At 39.8% G+C, this 23,631-nt stretch overlaps 1 protein-coding gene across 5 annotated transcripts in view; it reads right to left on the reverse strand.

The window, feature by feature from the left end:
* Positions 1–23,631, reverse strand: part of EPB41L4B (erythrocyte membrane protein band 4.1 like 4B) — a 172,816-nt gene that overhangs the window by 108,474 nt on the left and 40,711 nt on the right. For all 5 annotated transcript variants that reach the window (XM_027715752.2, XM_039383955.1, XM_039383956.1 and 2 more), the window contains exon 2: positions 12,963–13,067. In XM_027715752.2, coding sequence (XP_027571553.1) covers positions 12,963–13,067 — 105 coding nt within the window. The remainder of the gene's footprint in view (positions 1–12,962; positions 13,068–23,631) is intronic.

Consider the following 23,631-nt stretch of genomic DNA (forward strand, 5'->3'; position numbering starts at 1 on the left):
TATAAATTATAAACTAGGTACTATGAAACAAAATCTCAGGAAAAAACAACACTTCCTTCTGAAAGCACTCATGCTTTCAGAAAAAGGATAATCTCTGAATGACTATTTATCATTCTACTAACACCATGCTACTATGGTTAAATAAATGTAAAAAATTATTTGTTGGATAGTAATGCTGGTATTTATTTACGAAGTATGTCCTAAACCAAGGCAAAAATTTATTTATCACAGGTATAGATATGTGTAGATGAAAAGTCTGACAACGTACGCCCCTTAAGGTAAATAAATTTCACAAAAGAGAAAGAAAGAGAAAGAGAAATGGAACAATTATTCTGAAGGTTGTTTTATTTGCACGAGACTTGCAGGACTCCCTTAGGTGAGGCTGCCAAGGAATCCATCCTTACAATCTGAGAAATCTCCACCAAAATGGAAATAAAACAATACAGCAGGTCATACAAATACATTCCTTAGAGTTGCAAGTAATTTACTCTGTCTCTACTTTACTCTCTTATGAAAAATTACAGCTTTGTGAAATCACATTTTTGATAAGGAAAAATATCAACATCGAAACTTTGCTTTTATTTTTTACTGAAATTATACAAGTCTATTACTTTCACACCTCCAGGCAGATTAATTTTTTATTCTTTAAATACCTAGCTACAAAAATGTCTTTCTGCTCAGTATTTATTTATGCTAAAGATAAACCACTCAAAGGCAAATATACTGATTTCATTACAAGAAAAGTTTAGCTTCATGTTAAATAAAACCAAACATAAATAACATCTAAAATACAGCCCAAAAATCCTCCAGTAACATTTCACCTCTGACTCCTGTTAGCACTGTGTTCTGGAACAAGAACAGCACAACCTGAACCACAATAATTTCCAATGAAATAACAGCTCATAGTCCCTTTCTTGGAATGTGGTGTTCTAGGTGTATTAAAACTCAAATAAGAGCAAGTTTCAAAGTGATTATTTGCAACTGTAAATACTTCAAACAGGGTTTAAAAATAACTAACAAGACTCCAGGAACTACTTGCGCAGACCGTTAAATGAGACTACAGCCTGGACAGGAAGCTATCCTCACTCTCTGTAGCCAAGCAGCCAGGGGCAGACAGCTACAGGAGATAAAACACAGCAAGCATTAAACTCACCTCTCTTCAGAAACAAGAGTGAGCTGCTGTTTTACCCCATCCCACACTGCATGTCATGGCTGTGTGTGATGCACCACCACACAGATCACAAAATACAAACAGAGGTAGGGCATGGACTGGCAGCATTATTGGCACAGAGTTCCTAGACCTGGCAGTTTTCATGCAGATTTGTGAACCAACACTAATTTCAAAATCAGATATTTTGTGCAATTTCTCTGAAAATCAGCCTAAATTTCAACACTTCTTTGCCTCAGATAATATCAGAGGGCTTCTTCACACTGTATATCATACCTGCTTCCCAAATGTCCCTCTGAGCTGAAAAAAATTCATAGCACTCGAGTTAAAGCCAAAAATGGGTTTAGACTTGGCTACATATTGCTTGCTAACTCAGTAACAGGGAAGTGAAAGCAATGAATTCTGAAGTCTCACAGGAAGTTAAGTAAAACCAGAGGAGACTTTTGCTCTCTCAGCACCTAAGACTGTAGCTCTGCCTATCTTGTGCTCTGGCTAAACAACTGTACATCATTTCAAGATCTGGACTCATTAAAGAAATTTAACTATGGATCTCACAGCATAGGACCAAGACTGACCACACTCATTTCAACTATACAATACTGCATTTCCTATATCCACTTTGGACTTGCAAGTATCAGTGCAGAAAAAGAAGGAAGAAAAGGATTAATTACTTCAAGACTGTGTTATGATAGGAAGACAGTTTCTAAGCTACTTTGCCCACACTAGGGGAAAAAAGCCCCTAACCTGGTCAAACTGCAGGTAATCAAGACTATGATTATTTTAGAATAGAACGAGTAGTTCAGTTGTAAGTGACCTACAATGACCATCTAATCCACCTGCCTGACCACTTCATGTTATTAAGGGCATTGTCCCAGTGTCTCTTAAACACTGACAGGCTTGGGGCAACAATCACCTCTCTAAAAAGTCTGTTTGACAACCCTCTCAGCAAACAAATGCTTCCTGATGTCCAGTCTAAACTTCCCCTGGTGCAGCTTTGAATCATTCCCACATGTCCTGTCACTGAATACTAGGGAGAAGAGTTCAGCACCTCCCTCTCCCCTTTTCCCATCCTCAGGAAGCTGTAGAGACCACTGACTCCTTTAGAGACCGTTATCACCTCTAATTCTGTCAGGTAAACTGAAAGGTCAAATGCTGGATTAGCTTCCATTTATTCCTCTGTAAACTCAGAAAAATTTCTTTGCTCTACCAAATGATTAATGTTTCCTATAGTACTGACTGATGTAACACAGTAGCCACTGACTGGGATTCGTATGTTGAAAATATGCTCCAATCAATTTCACATGAAAGAAACACCATACAAAAAAAAGATTTCTTAAAATACTGGAAGTACGTATTTATCTCAGCATGCTCTCCTGTTGATCACTCATTTTATCCAAGTGAAGAAGAAAAAATAAGTACCTCAACACTTCCTAAGTGGTACCAGTCAGTATTTTCTCAGAACAGACATGCAGCAAGGGAAGATGTATTTGTGTCAAAATATAGCAGATAAACTACAGCTGCTAGAGCACTCTATGTAAGAACGACAGTGAGTGCCAAATGAAGACTGAAAGGAGGATTACCACAGGCCAACACAAACCCATCACACACCTGATCTTTGCAAATTCCACCGCCTCTCTACTTGCCTCCTAAAAGAATGAAAACTCCTTGTCTTGATTTATACAGCCCTCAAAGGTGACCTGAAAAGGAAAAAAATTGCATTTGACCCTTTTTGCTTCGCTTTCTTTGCTAGTTTAAAATGCATGAAGGACATCTTGAATAGACAGTTCTCCCTTATGCTTATTTATATATTTAACTATCAGTAAGAGAAAGCCCATTTTTACTGGAAGCTTTATTTGCTCTCTGAGAAATATTGCTTAAATGCTTTCTCATGCCATACCTGGAGGTACAAGAAGGAGAGCCATGCTCAATGCTCAAGTTCCAAAAAGAAGGTGTGCTAAACAAAAGTTGGAACCTTTAAAACCAAAAGTCAATTATCCCTTCAACTGTTTTCTTGCTTTCTGGTTTCCTAGGCACCTGACTCCTACCAAGCTCTTTGCCATTACCCACACGATCTTCTAAAGTAAAGAAGTTAAAAATGTATGTATCATATAGGAGGAAGGAATCAACAAAAAACAAGTCAATAAAAACCCTACCCACCAAACCACAGTCTGGAAACTTCTCTACACTTACAGAGTTAAACAAGAGTAAAGGAGCAAAAGCCCTTTCCTCTTTTTTTCTGCAGGTGACCTTTTTAATATTATTATAGTAGTAACAGAAAACCAAATGAACCCAAAAGTTCACAACTGAAAACAACAAAAATATTGTTCTCTACACTCAATCTAATTTTCCCTGATCCCTCCTAGAAAGTTATGCTTCTCTTGAAAATGAAGGTTCACCTGACTGGTGACTTCAGCTGCCTACGGAAAGGTTGTAGAGAAGACCAAGATCAATGCTTCTCTGAGGTATTCCATGGCAGAAAGATGAGTGGCACCAGACCCAGGAAAAGTCACAGCTAGACAAAAAGACTGTCACTATGAGGCTTCTCAGACAAAGCACAAGTGCCCAAAAGGACTGTGGAGCCACCGTCCTTGAGGGTATCAAATATGATTAAACAAAGCCCAGAGATATCAGATACAGCTGAAGCTGCTATGAGAAGGAGCTTGGACATAGACACCTCCTTCAACTGACAAGACTTGCAGGCATTTTTCAGGATGCTGCTCTGCAATCTCATCTACTTGACTTGAAGATAAAAAAAAAAGGGAATGCACTTCCTACTCAGGTAGCATTCATATCACAAGACCAAGCCGGGGTTACTGAGGTGAGCAGTTTGTGTTTGGACTCAGATGAGACCAACTTTTCATAAAATACTGGCAGGATCTTTCTACAAGAGTTTCAAGTTCAGTGGGTCAATCTTGTTTTAAACCCTCTTTGGATACTTCTGTCAGCATCTTGTTGAATGGAGCCCAGGCACAGTGGTACAGTACCACATCAACAACATTGGACGCGTGAGGACAAACCTGACCAAAGAGCAAAATTGTATCAGTTTTCTAAGTTGTCTCTGCACTGAACAAGTCAGGCCAGTTGACTTCCATCAGTCCCCTTCAACTGGCACTATTCCATGTTACCAGCCATATAGGCATGAAAGCAGCAGTTCTCACACCACATTCTCTCTTGCCCTGTAAAGGAAGGCAGCCACCTTCCACAAGTTAGAAACAGTGAGACATGCAAGCAATGCTGTCCAGTGGTAGAAGGGCAGACGCAGCTCTGATAAGAAAGCTCTGGCACAATTGTGATCTGGGGAAATACAAGGCCATGGATGCTAACTCCAGAGCCCTGAGGGCACTGGTAGGCCTTAATAGTCTAACCAGCCCTATCTCAGACCTCCAGTCAAATATCATGGTATTCATGAAAGCCTAGCCTGTCCCAGTCTGAGTGAGCATGGAGCCATCTCAGAAGCATCCAGATACATAATGGGGTTTAACTGTAGTCCAGATAAACTACACATACATAATGGAGAGCTATATGGACAAGCTTCAGGACCATTATTCTATCCTAATTCATATACATGTGACAACCAAAGAATATTTTGCTTCATACACATGATGTGACAGAAAAAGAATTATATAAAAATTATATAAATTAAATAAACTATATAAAAACAACCTTGCCTTGTTTAGCATAATTCTCACTAGATTTACTCTACAGACAATGAAAGCCGATGCCACTCCAGATCAATTCTAGCAATTAAAAGCAAGTTACCTTTAATTTGAAGCCTGTGTGCAAACAGTCAAAAATAAACTGAAAGTACTTGTAACAAATGGGAAACAAACCTGACTAAATCTGAGGAAGGAAACTAAGAAAATCACTTTGGCTTATGCTCCAACCATACACAAAGACAAAAGAAATCAGCAAAAACTGTCTGCTGTCCTGGATAGACTAAGGCTTGACTCCTTTACATTTAGGAGAGAGGTGCAGAAGCATCACTGACAGACAGTGTCACAACCACCTGCCCTGTATGGCTGCTTCTCAAGTCTGTGTCAGAAAAAAGGTCCTCAAACTTCCTGAAACAGCAAGTGCTACTGGAAGGTGCTCTGGGAATTCTTAAGTGTTTTGGAGTCTCCTAACAAGTGTTCACAGACCGCAATACAGCCTTGGTCAGCCACATCTGGGTGTCTTCCACATTCATCAGGTGTTCTGCATCGCTACAGAGTCAGCCACATTGCCTTTGTCCAGTTACTGCACGGGTATTCGTAACACTGTAACTATTAGAAACTGAAACCTTGACTGCTACAGGATATTGTACAGCCCTTGGGACCCCCCATCTGTGACTGGTATTTGTTGCTCTGGGCTACAATTCACAGACACATATCCTGCAACAACCCCAGTCTCAAAGTTCTCATCATCCAGAGAATAAGGAAGATTCAGCGAGGGGAAACTGAGTCACAGATGAATTTCACAATTTATTCATGGGAAAATAGTATGATTCTACCAGAAGCAGAAAAGGAAACACTTAGTATTATCAAAATATTTAGCAGTCTCCCTTCTTCCCCACATCCAGTATATTGAACAGTAAGGCTTGTCCCTGTTTTGTTCTGCCTAATGAACACTTGTTATTAGACTACTGAGAAGTACATAAGGAAAAAGACTCCCAGACATCACACTATGATGTTAATTGACTGGTTTGAACTGCTCATTTTTCCACATCCCTCATATCTTAAGAAGTCACAGCAGTAATAATAAAACCAAGCAGTTGAAAAAACCTGATGTGAATGACAATGAGCCTTTAAAAGAAAATTCAGACAGATACAGCAGCAGCAGTCACGAAGCACCAAGTCCCTACAAGGCCCTGACTTGCTGGAACATCCAGGAATCTCATTCTTGATGGGTAGAGGAAACAAAGGCACCCATACTATTCTTCGTTGTCCAGTTTGCTTCACCCTCGACCCACTGCACTATTGAAATCCTTTGTCGTGAGTCATATCTGATCCTGACTCTCCCAGAAAAACCTGGTCACAAGGCTACCTTCCACAGAGGTGAGGATCTTGGTGTCCGGATCAATGCATCCTGACACACTGCTGCTGGTTAGGCTCAGTCTGGGAAACACAGTTCTTGCCGTGTTTTTTTCCTTCTGTTTTTATACTTGCAATTGCTTTCATGAAAGCCTATTTTAGCTTCTACACACTCATCTCCTCCATTGTCTTCTCACCTCTTGCAACAAGTGAGTCAAAACCTAATTTAGTAATTGGTCAATATTAAGAAATTCAGATGAAAACAGCACTTGCCAGGACAATTCACGGCAGGTTGGTCCTGGCTCTCATCTCCCCAGAGAACTCTGGTCCCCACCATAGCCATGGGCACTTGCAGGAAGCACAGGCTGTCCTCACACAACAGTCTTGCTGTACACACGTATAAATCCAGTGCTTCCTAACGTGCCTGATACATTGGGTGCATACACACATCCTCAGAATGGCTGTAGAGCACAGCTGGGAAAGGCTGTTCCATATGACATTCTTTAAGCCAAGGGGCCTTTGTGACATTAGAGATCAGACATAAAGGACTTAAACAACTTAGAGGATCACCGAAAGAGACACGTGTGAGAAAAGTGGCATTTTAATTCTTTTGCTTCCATGCATTCCCAAGGATTACAGAGGCTTATTTGTACACACTAAAAAAAAAAAAAATAAATAAAATGTGAAGACTTATCTTAAAACTTCTTTCCCTGAATTACTCTGTAATTGTTCTTGTGAACAGGAACAAAATCATGAAGGAAACAAGCAAATTCCAAGCGAATCGACATGGGCAATCCTTCTGTTACGAATTCCTGTAAAACAGAAGGGGGCTGGGAGGGTATCCATGTTTTCCTATCACATGATGGAACACTAGAACAAAGAATGCAACTGTAGAAATGGAGATATCTATATCTTGAGAGAATCCTAAAATATGGAGCTCACAAGGATCTGTTAACCACAGAAACCCCTTTTCTTAAAATGTTTTGGAGTAAGATACAAAGATAGGACACTCCTGGACAGAAAATGAATAAGAATTAGCTACCAGCAGCCAAAAATAAATGTCAAGTACCCAAACCAACCATAGAATATGTCGCACATAACCAGTTTCTGCAAAGATCAATAAAATACTTCCGCATGGCAGCTAAACTTCAATATTATGGTCTCACAAGACAGTATTATTGCTATTCTGAACCTCAACTAAAGCTTTCAAGGCTTCCTGCTTTGCTAGAACATACACATTGTAGTAAAATTAACTAAAAACCCAATAAGCTTCATATTTTCTCTAAACCACTGCAGAGACCTCCTGCATCACAGTGACACTCTTAAATCAGCCCAAGCACTACATCTCTGTTGAAGTTCTGTAACCATTAGCTGAACAAGAAATTATTTTCTTGCATTACAGTATTTCTACTTCTGAAGTTAATAGCAAATAATTCAAAATACAATAGTACACTAAGCTTTGTTTTAGAATAAGCTACACATTATTATCTACATCCTTCTATTCATGGATGTCTTCAAAGACCTCAAGATACAAACTAATGCAGAGTTCACAGAATAGACTTTACAGTATTTTCTGCATTACTGCTGACATCTTGCTTTTCACAGCTTTATGGGGGTTTTTGTATTAAAAATTAGCTGTTCAAACAAAGGTTTTTTTCTCTTTCAAAGCAGATAAGCTCTAATCATGACTTTCTTTTCTAAATCACAGCTATCAACACTGCTTGTCCTGAATCTTTGGCAAAGTTACAGAACTGCAGGAAACATAGTGCACTCAAAAGCTGCTGGCCTTGTAGCACATAGAAGCAATCTCCACTATTCAAAGACTATTTTGTGCTCCCTTATTTATAAGGCTTAAAGATGTTTAGCACTTAACAATACATACTAAAGACAAAGGCTTAGTGACTCAAAGAGTTTACACAACTTTAATCTCCCAGTCCTGCAATTGCCACTGTGTGGCTGAGCTGGCACTAAGCAGAAGGCCATGCAGGCTATGCATTAATTGCCATGCAAATGAAAAGAGCCGGTCACAAGTCCAAAACAGATCAAGGAAGTCTGTTAGTGCTTGGAACCTTTTTGCACAGGGTGCTGGGTAAGATAAAAGCTTGTGCCTTGAAACTGCCTAAGCCCTACTCTCTGCCCAGCTTAAGCTAGTATAAAAAACCCCCACCACCCCCCCCCAAAAAAAGGCAAGGAAGAGCTTTTGGCCTTGCACTTCAGCAAAGGTAAATAACTCTGCCCTGAACACTCCTCTTAATACAGGAAACCATAACCCTACCACCCAAGTCCTGCAACCAGCAGTGGTTTTTTGAGGCCCCCTCAGCAGGTGTTCATACCACTTATCCCATTTGGAACTGTAGATGCCATCATTTACTTCCCTCCCTAATCATGGCTAGGCTTCGCGAACGAAGATTTGGGAAGGGCTCTATCTACATTTGTTACAAGCACGCTGTGGCTAAAAAGGCCAATACGAGACAGACATGTCCGGTTGCAAAAGGCACAGCAGAAAGACTCCTTAGGTGGTGTATTCTGCAAGACACAATTCTTTCTGCATTGTCTTTTCTCCTCGAGAGTGATCCTGCGTGCGTTCTCAAAAGCATCAGCAGTGTTAAAGATAGTATGTCTCCAGACCTCCCGACTTGAAGCCAGAGTAGACCAGTTACGTTGATCAGTATGGCCAAGGCTGAGATGTTGTTTCAGGGAGTCCTTGTATCTTCTCTTCAGGGCTCCTCTCTCGCAGCAGCCAGTGGCAAGTTCACCATAAAGCAAGATCTTAGGGAGGCGGTGGTCCTTCATCCTGGAGACGTGCCCTGCCCAGCGCAGCTGTGTTCTCATCAACATGGCCTCTATACTTGTGACTGCTGCTTGTTCAAGAACAGATGTATTGGTCACATAATCTGACCAGTGAATGTTTAGGATTGTACGGAGACAGCATTGATGAAAGCGTTCTAGGAGTCGCAGGTGGTGGCAGTAGATAACCCATGATTCAGATCCATATAGAAGAGTAGACAGCACTATGGCTCTGTAAACACTGATCTTTGTACTTTTCTTCAAGTGTTTATTTTGCCAAACTCTTTTATGAAGCTTTCCGAAGGCACTGTATGCCTTTACTAACATGTTGTCTATCTCTCCATCTTACCGTCCGAGGAGATGAGGTTACCTAGGTAATTAAACTGCTGGACTGATTTGAGCTCTGATTGGCCAATGGTGATATGGGGATGATGGAAGACTTCCTGAGGTACAGGTTGATAGAGAACTTCTGTCTTCTTTAAGCCCAAAGAGCTCAGCAGTCTCTGCAAAGCAGGATGTTAAACGCTGCAGAGCTGCTTCTGTGTGGGTGAGAAGGGCGGCATCATCAGCATAAAGCAGCTCCCGGACAAGATGGTTTAAAGTCTTAGTATGGGCCTTCAGTTGCCTTAGGTTGAAAAGGCTTCCATCAGTACGATATCGAATGTAGATACCGTCCTGATCATTGAGGTCTGCTGTGGCCCTTTGGAGCATCATGCTGAAAAAGATTGTGAATAGGGTTGGTGCGAGAACGCAGCCTTGTTTCAAACCACTGGTTATTAGAAAGGGCTCGGAAAGTGCATTGCCATATCTGACTTGGCCGTGCTGATCCTCATGGAGTGAGATGATCATTTTAAGGAGCTTGAGGGGACAACCTAAACGTTTCAAAATCTGCCACAGACCTTTTTTGCTCACAGTATCAAAAGCCTTGGTGAGATCAACAAAGGTTACATAGAAACCTTTGTTCTGTTCCCTACATTTCTCTTGCAGTTGTCTGAGAACAAATACCATGCCTGTGGTACTCCTGTTGGCTCTGAAACCACATTGGCTTTCAGGTAGAATTCCTTCTGCTAGCGGCTATTAGTCTGTTCAAAAGTATTCTTGCCAGGATTTTGCCAGCAATGGAGAGCAGAGTGATACCATGGTAATTTGAACAGTCTGATTTAACTCCTTTCTTCTTATACAAAGTGATGATGACTGGGTCATCGAAGCCAAAAGCACAAAGAAAGAATCCGGCTCTTGAGACAGAAATGGGAGGCAGCTGCTCACAAGAAGTACAACCTGCTGCAGGACAGCAGTATCAGTGATAGTGACCTGACATGTGACTCGCACATGAGTTCATCAGACGATGATGAAGAAGTTTCAAGGAGCAGCAAGACAATCACTGCAGAGATACCAGATGGACCTCCAGTTGTAGCTCACTATGATATATCAGACACAAACTCAGACCCAGAAGTGGTAAATGTGGACCATCTGTTGGCAGCTGCAGTAGTTCTAGAGCACAATAATTCTTTAGGAAATCAAGACTCAGGATCTACCTGGAGAACCAAAGGACTGCTAGATGAACACTCAGTGCTAATATAGGTTTGTTTAAATTCTCTTCCTCTGACATTTGTTCCAACATCTCAGTTGGTGTCTCTCCCTTTCTTGCTTTCAGTATTTTTATAGTTTATACAGCTTTAAAAGGAGGCATGGGATTGGGCCCTGGTGGGGGAAAGGAGAGGGGCGCTTCACCGGCAGGGACTGCACCCTCGTGGGAGAGGAGAGGGGGAGCTTCGGAGCACACAGAGGTTTGCCAGTCTGGTTTGGGGGAGGTGAAGGGTGTCGGGCGAGCCGGGGGGTCCTCGGAGTGGCGGGAGGGTGGGCAGGACAGCCCTGTATGAAGTGTCGCAGGTGAGCAGTGCGTGGGAAGATATGTGGTAACACGGTGGGGAGAGGATAAGGTCAGGGCAGATAGTGGGTTCTTCTGGGGGGTTGGGGGTCTCGGCCGGGCTGGGGCCCTAAGAGGTACCTGAGCCCTGGGTGGGTATGGGGGCTGGAATGGTTTGGTTTTGGCTCACCTGCGGCTACTGCCCAGGTTTGGTACGTTCTGGATATATTTGCTGCATCTTGAAAGTGTGGTCAGGACAAAGGGTTGTTCATGGGTATTTCCCTGGGATTGAATATAGATGAGTGGCAGAAAAGTAGGGATTGAAGGGCTTGCCCTAACTGTTTTAATGGGAAAGAAGCCTGTGTACCCCTATGTGGTTGCGAGCTACGCTGGCGATGGCACATGCCTTCGGTAGGGTCACCCATGCCAGACAGGTCAAAACTGTAGGGTCAGATTCAATATATCCATGGGCACGATGAGCTCACTAGCCTTCTGGCAGTCATCCTAGGAGAAGGACAACTAATTCCAAATCCAGGCAGATGAAACTCGCTTCCCTCCCTAATAGGGAAGAAAGAAATAGCATACAAACAAAGCTAAAACATTTGCACATATAGGCATATTTTGCCCTGAACACCAGGGATACAGCTCTCTACAGAAATCATAGCTGCTCACATGTCTGTTTCATCTTTCTTACCATTAAAAAGAGCCCTTCAGTTCTGCAAATATACAAGAAAATGAGTGTTCTCTGCTTCCTCAGCCAGGTTTTTGGCTTCTGATCTGCCTTCTCTCTTGCTAAGAAAGGATATTTCACTCTCTCTATCTGCTTCCCTTCTTTCAAAACATTACAGAACTCCTTGCCAGGCAGCTATTCCTAGCTATCAAGTTCCCAGTTAGATCACTTGACAATCAGTAATGATATAATGTGTTTTTCCTCTTTTGAGCAGGCTCTGCTTTATTAACTGTGTCCTTATAATTAGGTCCATCATAAAAGAACACACAATCTATGTAACAAATTTTATCAGGAACACACACACTAAACTTCCTAAAAATCCCAAACTTATTAAGAACATACTTAATTCAAAGCATCAGTTTCCAGTGATAAATACATAGCCCTAAATTAACTGAGACATCAGGATAATGTTTAAATAGATTAATACCACTTCTCCCCAAAACTACAGATTCCCTTTTTCCAGTATCAAGTAACTATAATACCTGGACAGGTTTCCTGTTTGTTGTTTAAAGTCATTGGTAAAATACAGATGATTGTGCAGCTGCTAAAACATTGATCCATCCCAATCACATTTGACCTGAGCCTGTTCGAGAATACAGCTGAGAACTCTGGGATGATAAAGTTAGAATCTACATTTCCCAAGATGTCACTATTGTGGCTACATTTTCCCATTATTTTATTCTAATATCACAGAGTACATGTCTTCTGTTGCTTCACAGAAAAAGCATTTACATACTGGTCAGAGAGAACTAAAAAGAAACACTTATTTTCCACTTATATTCTCTATCCACAATGCAGGTTGTTGTCAAACTGCCTGGTCACATAAAGTGAACGGAAAAACGAAAGGATTAAATACACAGCAGTACAGTGCAACCACAAGGCTGTAGTCTTTTAACACTATCTTACTAATATATCTATGTACCTGCATCTGTAAATATTGGGGGGGGGTTATTTATTTATTTTATCTGTAGATGTTGAAGGCCATTAGATAATGAAGAGAGAGAAAAGTTTTCACTATTGCAAATGAATGTAAACACACAAAGCAACATAATCTGTGCATGGAAAGCAAGGATAGGAGTTACAAGAAACCCTTGCTTGCAAGAGATTCAACCCATCCTGAATACCATGAGCCAACTAAACATAAAGCAGATTTTTCTTTATCCAAATGTATCACTTTTTTACTTAAGTGCAATCAAGTAACTCACATGCACATCATATAAAATAACAAAAGACTCCTTTAGAGGATGCCACTTTATGTGCAAGAACCAAACACAGTATCACTTGTTTCAGCAGTATGTCCTCTAATGCCTACATCTCTCCATGGAACTGCACCAGTAATACTTTTATAACAGGCAACACAAATTACTGCAAAACGTAAAAGTTGACTGAAGTTATACTTACTGTAACTTGGGAAGCATCCATGAATTGCAGACCAAAGTAATCAGTTTCCACAAGGTCCAAATGATACACAATCTGGTCAAACAACTCCTGTCCCTTTGCATTTTTCTGTAACAGAAAAGAAAGTGGGTTTTTTTATGGGTCAGTGTGGATGTGGGTGTGTTTCTTTTTAAGTTCGAATGGGCGAGAGAAGATACACAATGGAAAACAATACCTAAATAGTAATTCTATTTATCCTGGAGAATTGTACTGACATTTCTTTTTATTTCCCACAGGAAAGATAGAGTGCCATGCTGTTCCTGTCTGCAGCTATTCCAACAGCATCGGATTTCCCTCTCAAAGAAAACTTTCAAAGTTCACTGTAACTAAAAGTGTATGAGAGAAAAGAAAGGCTTATGTTCTGTAAGTGTCCTGAGTCACAGAGCCAACATTTTAGACCCCAGGAAGACAGATTCTCCAGGAAAAGCTTGCTTGACACACTGTCGGAAATCTGCTGGCTGTTATCACGTATCAACTGCAGTCATGAAGTGCCATACCACCACTGAAGCTGCAAAATAAATTCTGGACAGCCAGAATACTTGAAGAGCACGGTGAAGAAAATTAATGGGATATGATAAGAATCTTCCATGTATGTTGCTAATTGCAATCACATTTACAGCCTTTAAACAAAGAAACAAAACAGGGCCAAAAAAGCTGTAATTCTTACTTGCCATGCCACCTGAAACTCACAGGCGTTGAAATAAAACTAACCCCAACTATCAGCTACAGGTTCTAGTACAAAAGTTAGCTGATCTTAAAGCTAGGTTGCACTGGCCTGTGTACTTGTTCTAAGGTCAAGGCAAAAATTTAGATACCCAGTTCTTCAGCACTAGAAAAGCAAAGCTTAGAGGTAGCTTTGTTTTATAGTTTTTGCTTTATAGTGCTTCCTTTGGTGGAGCTAAAACCAAAGCTTGGTGGGTAGGAGGAAGGAGCAATAAGAAACAACTTTTTCATGTAAATCCCGTTGTGTTACTTGAGAAAGGAAGTGTTTAAGTTCTTGAGCAAAAACACCCCTTGGCTAAAAACATAAGAGACAACCATAAATCTGAGCACAAGACTGAAGCTACAGTTTTATACAAGGATCTACTTTTGTGACTGCTGCCCCTCATACACCTTTAAGAATTTCTTTTTTCAATTTTTATTTTTTAAAGCTCTAACATATTAGGCATTTCCACATCATCCCAAAATGTAGCAAAATTCACAAATTTAATCGTTCAGTTCCTTTTGTTTGGTCTTCTGCACAAAAGCAGCATCAAATATAACATGTAGAACTCCTGTTCAGGCTTCTAAGCTGTCTAAAATCTGTCCACCAATAGACAAGATGAAGTGTTACATCTCTATTTTTTCCAAGAAGGTCATGCAAGCTTAAGTGTAGGTAGCAAATTTTATTCAAGTTGAATTTTGGGGGTTTGGTGTGGTTTGGGGGGTTTTTTACTAACAAAGCAGAAGCACAGAAATTCAATCTTATCAAATTTCAGGAGCAGCATTAGGAGCTCCATTAAAATAAGCTGCATAAAAACTTAAACATTAAATTATCATTGTAAGATACTGTTTCATTATTTTGGAGGGGCAGGAGGTGGATAGTAGACACTTTTAACCAAAGTTCAACATTCTATTGAAAGCAGATGAGAATACAATGGTTTCTTAAAACAGTACATTGCTAAGAAACCATCGTCTTTACTTGTACAACAGTTACTATAAACTGAACAAAAGTATCCATAACATATTTTCCCATATGGAGTAATATCAGCACTTGTTAACAGAAGTCAAACCAAAGCAGAACAAATTTTAAACAGATTCTGCTTAAATGAGGGAGGAGAAAGCCCTGCAAAGCAATAAAAGGAGAAACAGCAGAATGTGAAGAATTCACAGATCTAGGGAAAAGAGATTTGATGCCCTACAATTACTGTACTCATGGGTGTTTGCTTTATGGCATTAACTACCAGAACATGTTTATCTTCAACAGCCACACACCCAATAGAAACCAGAGAGAGCATACTCCACCTTCTGTATCCAAACAGTAGTTAATGTGTAACGTGTTTTACATGGAGAATAGCTCTGCATTGCACGGTTAGACCGTAAAATGCAGTATTACATATAATCTCCAATAAGTTATGTAACATTTAATTGTCATTAAATGAGCTTTCCCACTTAGATGATAGAGTGGCTGCAGTCAACAAATTGCTGACAAAAAACTTTGAGATGGTACACTACGGGGCAGATAAATGCGACTAATTCATTTCCTCTACTAAAAGTAAAGGATGACCTGTTCTCCTTCATTCTGCCTCTTCACTGACTGACAGTCTAGGGAGTCGGATTGTGGACTGATAAATTCACACCTATGCACTGAATGAAATGGGTGGTACAGGGAAAAGAGCAGTCTTTTTCCTAGGAATTAATATCCATGGTAGCGATCTCTAATGCAAAAAATGTCCATATGACAAGAAACTTCAAATTTTCACTGTCTTTTTCTTCTCTCTTCCTTCTAGACAAAACAGAAGCTAAAAAAATACTTGCTCTTTCAAAACCTGGTACCACATAAAGACTGAAAATTATTTCATACAATAAAATTTTTATTAATCTAATCATCTGGAATTTAATGCCTTTCTCTACAAACCTTCGACTTGTGCATATTTTCTGAAGATACATCTAAAAAATCCCAACCATAAACGACAAATATTTTGCAGTTCTACCTTGCTAGACAGATGGTTCAGAACTGTCAGATGCAAAAGACCTGCTAAAGTTACATCTCAAAAAATGAAGTATATGGCAACAAACAATATACATATACTATTACTAGAGTAATTACTTTGTTATGAAAGTTACTATAATTGGAAACAGTGATGTAATAAAAGTTGCAAAACCTTGTTTGGTTTTGTGGGGGAATTTTTGTTTGGGTTTTTTTTTGTTTGTCCTTGCTTTGTTTTTGTTTTGGTGGTGGGTTTTTTTTGTTTAAAAAAACCAACCAAACAAAAACCAACCAACAGTTAAAACAGTTTCTGGGGGAGTGTTCCTTGGAGAACTTGTGTGAGCATCATGAAACCTCACAGGGAAGCACTGGGGGGCTGGGCATGAAAAGTTCCACCTCACAAACAAAACAACAGCTGCAACTTAAGGTAAAAGTGAATGAGCACGAGGCAGACACTTGAAGATCAAGACAGAAAGATTGAATTAAACTTGCAGATTGAGGAGCTCCGTGATAATGGGCAACCACTGAAAGAAAAAAATAAAAAAAGGTGTTTCATATCAGTCACCCGTGTCTTGTCTGACAATCATGCCAGATTTTCCACTCTGTATCATGGAAGCCCTTCTCAAATAAACCCCCTTCATATCTTCTTTGTGACCATGAGTCATAGCATCAGAGAAAATTCTTACGTTAAATAAGGACTCAGTGCAAATCCTACAAGGACTCCAATGGGCATAAGTATAAAACACCTTGTACAGCCACAGTGACAGCTGCATGGTCCACACTTCAAGTAGGCTATCTTTCTAGCTGCCAGAGACTTCCAGTCTCAGGGAATCCACGGAAATTATTGTCAGCTAAAACATGACAAAACAAAGAATAACTTCTCTAATTAGAAACTCTTCCAGACTGGACACATGAATAGGCAAGAGATTTTAACATGCTTTTGGTGGATGTGAAGGAAAGGGAAAATTGATCAGTCAGGGAAAATTTTACGCCAAGTGGCTCTATCTGAACAAGCTGATTAGTGTTGATTTTAGCTGTTCCAGGGCTAACCAAAAATAAGGAAAAAAAGAACCACTGCCAAGAAAAGACTGAAAGCCAATTAACTTTCCAATCAAAGCCAATGTGTACCAAAATGAATAGTGAGTAGCAGCAATGAGTATGTAGGGAAGATTTAGTTTCTTTTTTGAAAGAAAGCACTGAATTATGTATTCTGAAATATGTGAAATATTTTTGCAGAGTGGGCTGCTATGCTTTCATGGCCACAGACCCAAGGTTTTAGCTTCTAATATGTTCTTAAAGGAGCATTTGTAGCCACCAAGTCTCAGCTCCACAGGCCTCATACTGCCCTGCTCTGATGGCACCCAGCATGCCCTCTCTTTGGCATCTCCTGAAACAGAATAGCTCAATATGTTGTGCTCAGTCCTCTTACACCTGAACTATTATTAACTCAGTTTTCAAACCTAAGGCTGTATCTGTTGGCCATACTGCTTAGCAGTGGGAATTTTCTTTGCCTTTTAACAGCCACTGGCAGTGCTGTCTCCCAGCGTTTCAGACAGGCTATACATGCATAAAGCCATCTGTGCTTCTAATTCGCCTTGACTCCTGGTGCTCAGTTATCATCTGTCCTTTAACTTGCTTTCTTCTAGGTAGTCAAGCCCTCAGATTCTCAAACACATTCAGCTGTATTGAAAGCAAGCAGTAGTTCTACAATTCCAAGCACAAAAATGCAACTCTTCTACATTCTTACAAATCTGTTCATTAGGTCTCTAGGAAGACGGAAAGGAGAGACACAACCCCCTGCATCCCCTAAGCTTGGTCACTGCAGGGTATATAACTACAGTGAAGTTATCCTTTGGATCATGACTCTCGTAGGCACGTCAGAGCGAGCTCTTAACTAAAGAGTTGCATATTACAACACAACTGCCATGGTATCTAACAGCTTCAGCCAAGCAAGCACTTGAGGCCATGGCTGGGTTGGCAAAACCCGCACTGAAAATGATGTCATCCATCCCAGCAATGCTGCCATAGGTAGTACTGTCAAAGACGGCAACATGTTTTTAGATTCCAGTTTCCATGCTGCCATCCAAAGATGACACCCTGGCAGAGGGCATGCTGCAAACTAGCCATGACCTTGGTACCTGTCTCAGCTTCCTCCTGGGGACCTAATGAGCAGATTCATAAGAATGTAGAGAGAGTTGCATTTTTTGTGCTTGAAGTTATGTAAATTAAGCTTACTTTTTGTAAATTCAGTGCTAATTGAAGAAAAGCAAGTTATTTCTTAACACATCATACTTCCATGAGGCTGTCTAACTTGTTCAAGCTACATGAAGATATCAAGTTATTTTCTTACCAGCCAACCATTGACTCAAGTTTTCATTTCTGGCTATGAGCTCCCTTGAAAATGTGACACTGTTCAAATAACCATTAAGCCTCTCACCCTGTCATGGCAATACACCAGTACTGCTTCAGTGCTGAATGTGTCCAGAAGAGAACACAAGTGATGATGCATGTGAGCTTTTATCTGAAGGAGAACAAAATTAATTTTAGCCCCTTTGAGAAATTAGCTGAAAACAACAGCCAAAATCACCTCAACTTCCCCCTGCACAAAAAACTCCAAACAACAAAAAAATGCCAAATGCATACACAGACCACTAAACCCTCAGCCCTTCATAAGAGGATAAAAACATTCCCTGAATGATATTTACTTATTATAACCTTGAAAGAACAAATATTTTGCTCCCAGTCATTTCTGTCAAGGCCCCAAACTAAAACTGCTATTTCATGAGCAAAAATAGCTTATAAGCAAAGTTAAATAACCCCTCAAAAAATGAAAAAACACCAAAGCAAAAAAGAAAAAAATTTTAAAAATCCCAAACCAATAAATTCAACCAACAGATCAAGCTGATTCCTTCAAATTAGTCTCAAAGCCTATGATAAAACTAAAGTCTCAAAAACCAGGGCTCTCACAAGTCACATCCTATCAAGGGGATAACTGGGAGCTTCAAATAAGGAAAAAGCACACTACCACTTAAAAACATTGTCTGTGTGGGCAGATTGGCACATAACAGTGTAAGCGAGCTGGGTTTCTGTGACCAAGATGCCAATGAGAATTTGTAGACAGACATTAAGAAAAAAAAAATCCCCAAACAGTGGGTATAGTAAACCTCACTATTGCTGCACATCAGCATTTCTCAACAGCAGTCAGACTTTCATCTCTCCATCAGCTATTGGCAAGAAGAATCAGTGTTCACAGGAGGAGAAGCCAGAACAAGAATAACTAAATAGATCACCATATTTTATGTATACCAGGCAAGTCACTACATAAAACCCAAATGGTAATGGACTTCCAGTCAGATCACAATATGTTTACCATGCTAGCCTGACATTGGCCAAGTCCACTGCATCACCTTATGCTTTCTACCTTTTATGTAAGGGCAGTCACGCATCAATAAAAATAAAAAATAAAATTAACACCCCACACACTAACAACAAAAAATTATAATAAAAACAAATAAACAAAAGCAAACAAAACTAAGAAACCCAAACCACAAAGAATTAAGGGTGGAGAAGAATCATATGCTATTTTCAAGCCCTGCAATAGGAATGAAGAAAAGATTTTTAATTATTCAAAAATAGAAACTCATTGAGATGAATCAAAGATTGGAATGGTAGAACAGCATTATAGAGAACATACAGAAAATAGAGCAGAGAAGCACTTACTTTACATGCAGAACAATCATTAAATAGTTCAAACCCATGCCAAGTAACCCATTGGAAAGATGTCCTATGTAACACAAACATAAAACAGACCCAGGAAAGTCAGGTGAGATTTGAAGGGCAAGTATAAGGTTTTCCTTGCCAGTTCACACATCCCTCCTTCCTCACTTCATTCCCCACCTCTCAATCACATTCTGTCTCTTCCTCAAGTGACAAATACAATAACAATTGAACCAAATTTATAATATGATCTGAACAACGCTAATTTTTTCTGAAAGCTGATTTTTCACAGTTGTTTTCAAAATAGGCACTTTCACTAGCTGAGCTTTATGGCCCTTCAAAACCTGATCATAGTAGCATACCTAGAGCCTCAGAAGTCCATTTTGCTGCTGAAAAAAAGCAGCGAGAATCTATCATATCTTCAACTAAGCACCACTTGCTTAGTTTTTTCAGAGAAGACACTGGGACTGTCCCAAGCTGGACACAGCTGGTTTCAGCCATCTCCACAACAGACCCACTGACCACTGGAGGTGGGGGGAAGGAAGTGCATACAGAAGTCAGGAGTGAAGGAGTAGATTTGAGTTCGGGAAAGAGTTATCTTTATCTTGACCCACAAGCATTTGTTCCCATTTTTTCTCCACATTTTCTTCCCCCAGCCTGCAGATGGGGGGATGGAATGAGTGGGCTAGGTAGGAGCCTGGCAGGTGGCTAAGACTAACCCACTGCAGTGGGGAAACCCTTATGCAGGGCAATTTTACATTCCAATCAGTCATCTGAAGGGCATGCTGTCCTCGAAAAGCCTTTAATTTCTCCAAAAGTCACATGAAGGGCAAGCAGGTAATACCACGATGGTGCCCTATAAGTGCAATTACTACTGGCAACATTAATACCAGCAATGACATTTTCGTTTTATTGGACTCAGATGAAGGTGAGAGTTTCTGCTTACTGTTCCTATCACCTACATATACTACTGGCAACCTAGACCTCTTTCCAAGAGAAAAGCACTGTCAACACTTCGAAATGGAATCCTCAGGCAATAGATAAAAGCGACCATTGACCACAGAACAAAGCAGTAAAAAAAATCCTCACCTGTAACTTTATGTTCTAGAAGTCAGTCTGGACTCTCGTTATTTCAGATACAGAGAGGCTACCCCATCACATTTCCACACTCAGAGGCATGATAAAAAAAAGGGTTATTTGTATAGAAAGAAGATTCTTTTTCACCCCTAGAATGCCAGCTCCCTCTCCTGACCCACTTGAAATATTACATGTATCTCAGGTTCAAACACACAGCCAAGGAAACAAGGAGTAGCTAGGATGAGAAGAATAAAAGTCTATGCTGAAACTTCTTAACCTAAATGATTTCACTCAAAATACAATTTACAGTTCTGCATTCCCAGAGGAAGAGGTAGAATTTGATAAAGCTAACTATGGGTGTTGAAGTGGCAGCCACCTCTAAGAGACAATACCATCAAACACAACACATAACATTATGCTTTATGCTTCCATTGCCTGTTGCCTTGCTGCACAAATCATGGTGGGATAGAGGTGCCATGGAGAGCTAGAGAAAGTTTTAGGTAATGACTTTAAATTGTACTTGAGAAATAACACGGAACACCAGAATAAGCTAAGTTTACCTAAAAGAGAACAAGGAGAAAGAGGCAAGTGCTATCAGAAGAGAATCCCAGAAGAATTTAGCAAAGGATCTTCATTTTCTTATGCTAATAACAGTACCACAGTTTCAAATGACATCCTTCCTTTCTTATACATCTGCATTTGAATGCTCCATGAGTAGAAAAGGTTTTAAATGGAAGCAATTGAACAAACAGCATTTTCCACACAGACAGTCTTTCGTATACAATTCACATGTATGTGTGCCCAACTCAACTCTTGCCAATTTTTTAAACTTGTTTTTAAATAGGACATGTTTTGACTGTCTACAATAAAACGGTTTACCCATAAGGCTTTACTGGCAACCTTGCTTCAGCACAGATGTAGTTCAGACCAGCAGTAATGCCCAGTCAAACGCATGAGCAACACAAGCCAGAAGTACTTCACATAAATTAAGGCTGCAGGGTTCCCACTATACCAGCCAGACAAGTCACAGGTTGTGTTTCTGGCTCTTACCCAAGAGGTCTGTTAGGGCAGCTGTACAGCTAAATGCCTTGTAAAGAACTGGCTACAGAGGGAAAGTTACATCAGTTTAACATCACTACTAATTTAAGCTAACAGTGCTTTTAAATCCTCTCCCCACAAACATTCACTTGGGCCACACTCCACAGCCTGGTATGGGGCCTGGTATGCCAAAAGCTGAACACTGGTATTGGGGCAAGGAGGAGGCCACAAAGCTGTGTTGTGGCTGGTAGGCAAAACCTAGGATGGTTGCTCTAAGAATTGGTATCTTACACAACGCCTTATAGATCGTGTCTTTTGAGTGTATAGAACAAGATCCCCACCACCATCACCTGCTGACCTGTAAAAGCAAAAAGGTGCAGATTCCTTCAGTAATAATATCACGTCATGTAATGCTGCACAAATTTACTTTTATGTGTGTCTGGATAAAACAAAGTGCTTCCTTAGAAGCACTTCTCCAGCATAATATTCCACACTGTTTACACCCATGTAATTCACATTCAATTATTTCTATGTCTATTTATTTTTTTACTTAAATAATACATACTATTTGTGGCATTTTTCATAGCAGAAAATTAATTCTGCATGCATGCTAACATTATTATTAATCATCTACATTAATTATCTTATAATGTGCTAAACCTTCCATACAAATGGTATTTATTGTTAATCACCCTGACAGTTATGGCCAGTAAAAGCAAGTCCAAAGATTTGAAATACAGACGCAGTGACCAAAAAGGAGTTTAGAACCTGAGGACAAAGCTCTAAGGTGGTCTTTCCTCAGAAGCTCTATTGATTTAAAATGCAAAGAAACTCTTTTAAAAGTTATTTATTCAGACAGTCAACTGACTTCAGCACTCTTCACTCTTTGTTCTTTCATACACTAAGTCATAGGACCTCTCCAAAGAATCAACCCCAATAATTTGCTTCTCTTTGAAGAGAACCAGAAATCCAGAGATTCAGAAAAGTCGGTAAAAGCTCTTAAACTGTAGCTTTATAATCAGCAGCTTTAAAAACAGAGGAAGACCAAGAAAGTCTGCCATCAAAAATATTTCATCTAGTGGGCAGCCAGGAAGACATAATTCTTTTTAAACACCAACATAATTAGCCAAGTATATGCTAATTATAATTATATGCTAAATAATGATAATCACTACAAATCACATTTCTTTCTAGAAAGACAGAATATGCAAGAGGAAAAGCCATGTGTTTTTTATTTAAAAACCTCAGTAGAATAATCAAAAAATAGTTAGAATAAACAGTTCAAGCTTATAGAAATCACCTCTCTTCGATGATGCTACTGCTCAGTTAGAATTAATGGTAGACCTAAGTTTATAATAAAGTACAGCATTCTAATCTTCTCATTGCTGCAAAAGAATTACATGAGACAAGATAAATTCTCATCATGCTACAGAATTCAGCTTCTTGCTGTTATAAATGTTCAGATCTGAAGGACAAATGGACACCTTTCAGTACTGAAATATGCATGGCAGCACAAAATTCTGTTTATTCTAAAGAATGAACAAGGACTGATGTGTCTAGGGTTTTTTTTAATGAATAAAGTTAGAAGTTCTGAGTGTTAACATGAGGAGCAGAAACACTGGATTTTAGCCAAAAATTATTTCTTACATTTCATGCCAATCAACAGATCATCCAATCCCGTTAAGCAGGTGAGAAGATAAAAGCAGTGATTATTAACAAAACCTCTGACCTCAGAGTCAGGATGCAGAAATGCACAGTATTAATCAGAATCTGGAAAAATGACTTTTTCAAAAAAGACAGACAAGAAGAACCACAAATTCACATAAGTGTCAGGCTCCCTGCAAGCTGCAATTTTTGCTGCCTACTTGGAGAGAATATTGTGTGCTAGCACTTCCTCCAGATGTACTTTAAAAGAGCGTTCAGAATTTTTAAGGCAAAAATACAGATGAAAACAGATCACCAAAGGTAAATGCTACATGTATATACATTCCTGAGAGTACAGATAGATTAGCAGTAGTTAGAAAGCTGCCCCACATATGGTTTGATTTGAAAATCTAATTGCAGCAGGCTGCAGTTTTTAGTAATTTGCAGGAAGGTTTGAGTTTTGTCCTT

The sequence above is a fragment of the Pipra filicauda genome, unplaced genomic scaffold (genome assembly GCF_003945595.2).
Source record: "Pipra filicauda isolate LSUMZ 115617 unplaced genomic scaffold, ASM394559v2 scaffold331_size1881853_pilon, whole genome shotgun sequence".
Classification (NCBI taxonomy): Eukaryota; Metazoa; Chordata; class Aves; order Passeriformes; family Pipridae; genus Pipra; species Pipra filicauda.